The sequence below is a fragment of the Salvia miltiorrhiza genome, chromosome 7 (genome assembly GCF_028751815.1).
Source record: "Salvia miltiorrhiza cultivar Shanhuang (shh) chromosome 7, IMPLAD_Smil_shh, whole genome shotgun sequence".
Taxonomy (NCBI): domain Eukaryota; kingdom Viridiplantae; phylum Streptophyta; class Magnoliopsida; order Lamiales; family Lamiaceae; genus Salvia; species Salvia miltiorrhiza.
Genome location: NC_080393.1, coordinates 35,665,327 through 35,673,280, shown reverse-complemented (window position 1 = coordinate 35,673,280; position 7,954 = coordinate 35,665,327). Strand labels below are relative to the sequence as shown.

At 43.1% G+C, this 7,954-nt stretch overlaps 1 protein-coding gene across 1 annotated transcript; it reads left to right on the top strand.

Moving 5' to 3' along the window:
• The first annotated feature begins 2,622 nt into the window (after nucleotides 1-2,622).
• Nucleotides 2,623-4,425, top strand: LOC130994161 (uncharacterized). The gene is made up of 5 exons (XM_057919194.1): nucleotides 2,623-3,143; nucleotides 3,605-3,696; nucleotides 3,815-3,856; nucleotides 3,945-4,032; nucleotides 4,299-4,425. The coding sequence occupies exons 1-5, from the start codon at nucleotides 3,013-3,015 to the stop codon at nucleotides 4,423-4,425; spliced, it is 480 nt and encodes a 159-aa protein (XP_057775177.1). The 5' UTR covers nucleotides 2,623-3,012.
• The last annotated feature ends 3,529 nt before the right edge of the window (nucleotides 4,426-7,954 follow it).

Genomic DNA, 7,954 nt, shown 5'->3' with positions numbered 1-7,954 from the left:
TCAAAGTCACGTCCAATAAATTCCGTTCGTCCTCCTTGAAAAGGTTGGAAAAGAATTCAACAATGTGTTGTTGAATCGCAGCTTGATCATAGGACACCTCCTCACCGATTCTCCAATGCTCCAGACGAAGGTTGTTCTTACGGAACCTGATGAGCCGATGGAAGAACTCAGTATTACGATCACCATCAGTCAACCAATGCGCCCTACTTTTTTGTTGGAGCAGACTGTGTTTTCTAGCCAAAACCGAATTCAAAGCAGCTTGCACACCCACATCTTCATCAAACAGCTCATCCGTGTAGCCCGTGACCGAGATATTGTTTTAAACCATCGACAGATGTCTTTGATGTTCTTCAATTTGGATGTTCAGCTGTCCAAATACCTCTTTATTCCACGTACGAAGCTCCCCACGCAGTCTGCGCAGCTTGGACATTACCCGGAAAATCGGGCAGTTAGTCTCCAGCTCGACATTCCAAGATTTCGAGACCATCTCGTTAAAATCAGGATGAAGCAGCCACATCTTGAGAAATTTGAACGCACGTCGGCCCGTGGAAATGTCATCTCTACATTGAAAAATTAACGGAGAGTGGTCAGAAGTTACACGAGGGAGGGCATGCGTGTTGATCTGCGACCAACAGTCGGCAAAAGCAGTGGAGAAAAGGGCTCTATCCAGCCTCGATTCTATGTGCCTCGGAAGGAGTCGACGTCCCGACCAAGTCATGCGCACCCCGGAAGAAGGAGATTCGACAAAGCCAAAGTTGCGGAATTCTCTACAAGATCGCTGTTAAGGCGCCACCGTGCTGACCCGCTCATTCGCTCCCCTTACCGCATTGAAATCCCCGATGAAAATGGTTTTCCCGTCCGTAAAGCCCATCAACTCCTGCCAGAGTTGTCGACGTGACACCGTATCGTTGGCTCCATGAACTATTGCAGTCCTGAAGTCCAGAGACCCCTAAGTGCAGTTAGCAACCACCACTTGCTCCGAAGAGCAGATGATAGTGGTGTTCACCGACGGTTGCGCAGCAAGCCAGATATTCGGACATCTACGAAGTCTGCTGTTGTTGTGACGAGGGGTCATATTAATAGACCGCCAGTAACTTTGACGGACTTTATGAAGATTCGACTTCGGTTCGATTAACCCAATAAGAATAGGTGAAAAAGAGCGGCAGTGCTCCTACAGCAAATGTTTAGATTCGTCCGTAAAGCCCCGGACGTTCCAAACGAGAATATTCATGGGTATTATTTGGAGGTCGTATGCGGGGCAATGTCCCGCTCCATTTCATCAGCCCATCTTTGCTTTGAAATGTTATCCATGGTTTTGGAGGCCTCCGTTTGTCGCTGCTCAATAATGTAGTCCCTTGGTTTTTTACCTGCATCAACCGCCTTTCGCAATCGATTCTTGATGCTCTCCTCTTGCTGCATCAGTGCCTTGTTATGATTTCGGGCTTGATTCGAAGGGCGACCCTTTTTTTTCTTGGGAGAAGAGATCGACTCGTTAAAGCGTTGAACCTTCATTTCATTTTTGCATGCTAGCAAAGTCAAACTCTTGTTCGAGCTCTGACCTGACTCCGTCCTGCTCTGATCGAATAGCTGAACTCTGTTGCAATCTGTGCTCTGCTCTTGGGGATGTTCCTTAGAGCCCGCATTATTCTTGGTACCACTCTGAGTTCTGCTCTGCAAATTCACGTCCCTGCTCAGCACCTTGTCGCTGCTTGGTTCAGGCCTTTGCTCCGCAGTAGATCTGCTCTGATCTAAGTTTCTATCACCCGACTGCTCAGCTCTGACACTCTCCGATCTCTGACCTTTGGAGCTCAAGCAAAGTTCATGTAACTCTTTGCTCGACTCATCGGTGCGGTTCAGCTCTGATCACTGGTCCCATTCTAAGAAATCTCTGCTCTGATCAAATCTCTGGCCCTCAAACTCATCGCTGCCTCCTGCTCCTTCCTGTACCCTCTGAAGTTCTGACTCAAACTCCACTACCTCGGACTCCTAGCCAACTTCTCTTCTTTTATGTTCCACTGAGGTTTCTTTCCGTGTGGTTCTGTTACCTCGGTCGAGCTCCTCCTGTTGCGTAGCTTTCTCTGACACTTCTCCTTCCTCCAAGATAGCAAAGCGATTAACACTCTGCGATTTAGCAACAGAGCTAGTTAGAGCCTCGAGAAGGTCCGGGCCAGATAGCATGAATAATAAAGATAAAAGGAAAATACTATAGCCCTGTTTAGCACAGCGCTGGTGCATATTTCAGTCCTCATCAGGTACTTTACATAATTAGGGCATAGAATATAATGCTTTGTTTTACTTCCTCCGTCCACGAAAGAACTTCCTATATTTCCTTTTTGGGACGTCCACAAAAGAGCTTCCTACCTATTTTTGGACTATACCCCACCACTTCTAATCCTCTGACTTTTCACTTTTCACAACTCCCAATATTAATTATAACACATTTTCACCACTCCCAATACACTCAACTACCTTTTATCCACTCTCAATACACTCAATAATATTTTTACTTAAAACCCGTGCCACTCTCCTCCTAGGAAGTTCTTTCATGGACGGAGGGAGTATAATTTAAGGTATTTTTCCTATCAAACTTAAGGATGTGGGCATTTTTGCCTATTAACATTAATTTGAAAGTATATAAAGACTAGTCATTCTTATCGAAATAGGCTGGCATTGCTTCGAGGCCGTCCCTCGGCCCATTAGAAGTATGTAAAAGCCCGGTCTATAGAATGTGGGCTGTTGGCCCATTAAGGGCGATCCGAGTCTGAGCCCGATCCCGTCTAAGGAGAAAGGGTTATAGTTGTAAATTGAGTTGTCGAGCTCTCTATTTCGTCCTTACCTTAGATTACATTATCCGTCTCCCACAGAAATTCCCAAATCGAAAGCATCTCCGATCACCTAGGGTTTTCGATATCTCACTCGCCGACCGATTGTCAAGACTATCAGCTCTTCCAGACTTATTCCTATAGATCATAGCTCGAGTTTTGAGAATCTCCAGCAAATTAAGGTTCCGTTATGACGACGGCGGCAAGACCTACGTGGGCACCCGCGAAAGGTGGGAATGAACAACGGGGAACTCGAATCTTCGGTCCATCTCAAAAGTATTCGTCGAGGGACATCGCTTCTCATACTACCCTCAAACCCAGGTTCATTCTTTACACATTTCTCATCCTCAACTTTGCTTAGGCTTTTTTTTTCCTTGAAACTTTTTAGGGTTAGTTCATGTTTATGGTATATTGGTAGAATTGGAGTATATAATAAGGGAATAAGGGAATAATGGATGTTTATAAAATCAATGCAATTTATATTATGTTGGCGTCGAACTCTTGATAATATTTTCTACATGACCTATCTGATGTATATGTGGTCTCATCTTTTATTTCTCTAATAAAAGAATGGTAGGAAATTTAATGTGAATTTGAGGGATTCCTCACTCTTTGGTCTAAGCTGCCTTAGTCAGTCTTTCTGGGTGAATAATGGGAACAATGATATTTTCTTGTCTTTATTGAGGACACGCGCAATTCAGTATTCTCTATTTACTCGTACATTTTGAATCTTTGATGCCAATGTTATCTGAATGACAGTTTATTTTGTCCTGACGGTGCAGAAAGGAAGGACAAGACACCCAAGACGAGGTGCAAAGGAGAAATCTCAGGGACGAGCTAGAGGATCGAGAGAGGAGGCATTTCTCATCAAAAGGTTAGTGTTTTTCCATGTCCAACTGAAGGATATATTTCACTTCTGAGTTCGAGTATCTAGTTGTCACTTCTCAAGTGATTTCATTTGTTGACTTGAATCTCTATTCTATGTTATGCAGAGGATAGAGATCGCCGGAAAGGAAATCATCTTCTCTTAGAAGGTATATGATGCATGATTGCTTGCTTGAAGTTTGAAAATAGGAACCTTATACTTTTCTTGAAGAAGTAATTGCTCTACTCTATTTACAGGGTCTAGGAGAGAAGTTGAGGACCGAATTGTTCCACGAAGTATAGATGCAGATGATGCTGATGTGGATGCTCAGAGTGATGATGATAGGTTTTTTGTTTTCTATTTCTCATCTACTTTTACCATGCTATTGTTAATTCTTGTCTGTTGTCATATAGCAGCGTTTAACGTATTGCTGTGCATTCTTCTATAATTTTTTTTCAGAGGGCCAGTTCAGACTAATTTTCTCTGATCCTCTTTTGTGGTTTTCACTTCTTAATAGAACATTGAAATGTGAAATGTTCTCTTCTCTTTGCAGAAACATCTTTTCTTTGCTTGGTAATTGCTAATTCAATATACCGATCATATTTTTGTAGTGATGATGAAGATGATGACGACGGCGAGGAAGCACTTCTGCTTGAGCTTGAACGTTTAAGGAAAGAAAAAGCTGAGCAGAAAGAGCGAGAAGTAAGCCGTGTGTTTTTTACTTTTCAAGATTTTTGAACTACCAGTTATTCCTTTTGTATCGTGTTATAAATTTTCCAATTTACTTAGAGTTTGTACCTCCTTGATGTTGGATTTGTATACTGAAAGCAAGAACTTTATGCTTGTATATAATGATTCCTTTATTCACTGTTTTCAATCTCCTATCTGATTGTGTTCATGATTGCATATGTATGTTCTTTATCTCTATATAAGTAGATTATACGGTGTGTTGTAGATCACAGAAGACCGTATAATTGGAATAACCTTAAGAGATATAATATGATCACAACCGAAATAACTCTAGGACAAGTTATTGGTTTAGGCTGCGGTATAGATGGAAGTAGTTTGTCTTGACTACTTGTCTATACTAGTACGTCATTACGTATTGATAGGACCACAGTGAGATGTATTCTTCTATCTGACTTAAGTGAATAATAAAGATCTCGGTGACTTAACAGAATCTTAATACTAATAAGTTATCATGTATGCAATGCTTTGCACGAGACCTGATATTTGCTATGTCGTTGGCATGGTTGCAAGATATCAGTCGAACCCTGGACCAGGACACTGGACTGCGGTAAAGCATATTCTCAAGTACCTGAAACTGACTCGAGATTATAGGCTAGTTTACCAGTCAGACAGTCTATCTCCTTTGGGTTACACCGATTCGAATTTCCAGGCTGACCGGGATGAGAAGAGATCTACCTCTTGTTATGTGTTTACCTTGGGAGGTGGAGCCGTATCATGGCGGAGTGCAAAGCAGAAGTGCATTGCGGACTCCACCATGGAAGCCGAGTATGTAGCTGCTTCGGAAGCTGCTAAGGAGGCTGTATGGTTCCGGAACTACCTCTTGGATCTAGGAGTGGTCCCTAATTTGCCTAAGAGTATCATAATTTATTGTGATAACTCGGGTGCAGTGACAAATTCTAATGAACCCAAGAGCCATAAGGCGTCCAAACACATAAAGAGAAAGTACCACATCATACGAGAAATCGTAAACAGAGGAGATGTGCTAGTTGAGAAGATTGATACATTGGAGAACCTAGCTGACCCTTTCACGAAGAGCTTACCGCAAAAGGCCTATGAGAAGCATGCTCGAGGGATGGGTTTGCGGTTGATGCCACCCACTTAGAGAAAAACTTTCAGTATAAGTGGGAGAGATGAAGTGAAGTGTGTTTGTTGTAATAGCTAGTATTTAGACACATTGTATACTAAAAGTTTTGCTTTAGTATAAGTGGGAGATTGTTGGATTTGTATACTGAAAGCAAGAACTTTATGCTTGTATACAATGATTCTTGTATTCACTGTTTTCAATCTCCTATCTGATTGTGTTCATGATTGCATATGTATGTTCCTTATCTCTATATAAGTAGATTATACGGTGTGTTGTAGATCACAGAAGACCGTATAATTGGAATAACCTTAAGAGATATAATATGATCACAGCCGAAATAACTCTAGGACAAGTTATTGGTTTAGGTTGCGGTATAGATGGAAGTAGTTTGTCTTGACTACTTGTCTATACTGGTACGTCATTACGTATTGATAGGACCACAATGAGATGTATTCTTCTATCTGACTTAAGTGAAGAATAAAGATCACGGTGACTTAACAGAATCTTAATACTAATAAGTATTCAGATATATATGTTAATTCGTATATCACTTTGACTTACTATGGGTGAAAGTTATATACTAACTCGAGTACTCTGTATCTTGGGTGATAGCGGTTAATATATGATATTTGATTATCTGTATTAGTACCCGTATCCGGTATAGGATAATGACATCCCCTTAAGGAGCTCAATAAGGCTTATTGCGTTAAACCCTACAGGTTGATTAAGTTCAGGCGCAATACTAAGGTTTGAGTGGTACTGCTTAAGGATTATAAAGAGATTAATTAATTTAAGCTGTCAGAGCTCTAATTAATTAATGGATGTTGGATATTTTAAATACGGAGATTTAATAAGTCTAAATACAAGCCCCCCAACTCATCACCGGCAATAAAGAGGTAAGTCGGTATCGGTTCTCTAGTGGAATGAACTGATATTTATAAATTAATTATGGTCTGGGCTGACCATAGATAAATTAATTTATTTGAGGCCCATCTTTATTCCTTGTATCTGGTCCCTGGACTGGCCCAAAGTCTCCTAGCCCTAGAAGGAGCAGAAGTCGTTCCCTACATCAAATCTGGCGCCCCATACACGTATTTAATTATTTAAATACAGCTGTCAGCTCTCAGGAAAACACACTGATAAAATATTAGGGTTTAGAGAGAGCAGAGGGGCGCAGGAAACGTGAGAAACAATTCTGCCTTGGGAACTTCCATAGCTCGTTGTCCATCCAACGTTGGAAGCTGAGCGGGATACAGTCGAGAAGATCAGAACTGGAGTCTTTCGACACGATCGTCAACGACCTCTGCATTCGCTTTACAAGTAAGTAATTCCTAACACCTATGTGCAGCTGTTAAATTCATAGGAGCATGTTAAGATTAATCGTTGTATGATAAATTAATAATAACCAAGAAACGATCATCGGGCAAAGCGGAACGTTAATTCAATTTAATATTCCTTCAATTGGTATCAGAGCCCAGGATTAATTTCTTGGCTCTATTATTAATTTATGTACGATTAATAATGTGCGTTATTTTTACTGCTGTTGTTCTTCGTGGTTCGTTGATTCGTGGGATACGTCGTTTTGACGTTGTAATCGTTTTTCACCACGAGAAAATCTGTGGTTAGATTAGAATTTCAATTGTATTTGTTTTTCCTTTGTAATCTGTAAAAACTGAGGAACGAGACGAAGATGACAACGAATCAACGACGAGGAACGGTGAACGGAGGCGTGCGAAGGGTGGAGGCGGCAAGGCGTGCCGGCGCCCAGGGCAGCGCGCGTACGAGCGCTTGCGCGTTGTGCGCCATGCGCCTGGTCAGGCGCCGTGCTGGGCTGCTGCTGTTCTCGCCGAGGATACACGCCAGGGCTGCGGGCTGCTGCTGTGCGGGTCGGGCGAGGAAGGAGGCTGCAGCCGGCAGGGGCTGTGCGCGCAGCGGGCGGCGCGCTGCCGCTGCTGTCGCTGCTGCTGTCCACGCTGGGGCCTGCTACTGCTGCTGTCGCTGTGCGCTGCTGCTGCTGGAGCGTGCTGGACACGCTGAGGAGGCCGAACCAGGCGGGTGCTGCCAGCGCCGGGCTGCTGCGAGCGCCGGGCCGCTCCGCGCGCCGGGCTGCTGCAGCGCCGGCTGTTGCTGCGTGCCACGGGGAGGCTGCCGAGAAAGACGGCGGCGCCTAGGGCTTCCAAATCCTGGGGGGCCCAAACCCTAATTTCCAAAGACGGGCCTGTTTTGAAGTTTTTGGGCCGAGTTTCGTTTTTCGGCTTTCTTTTCTGTTTTAAATGTAATAGAATAGATGTTGGGTTTCCACGAATGGGTCACGAAGAATTTTAATTCTTTTTATTGTTCTTTGCATGCCGTGGTGTTAATCCATTTTTGCTCTTGACCTGCTTTTGTTCGTCTCTGCTTGTTAATATGTTTTATTAGCTGCGCTTAGACAAA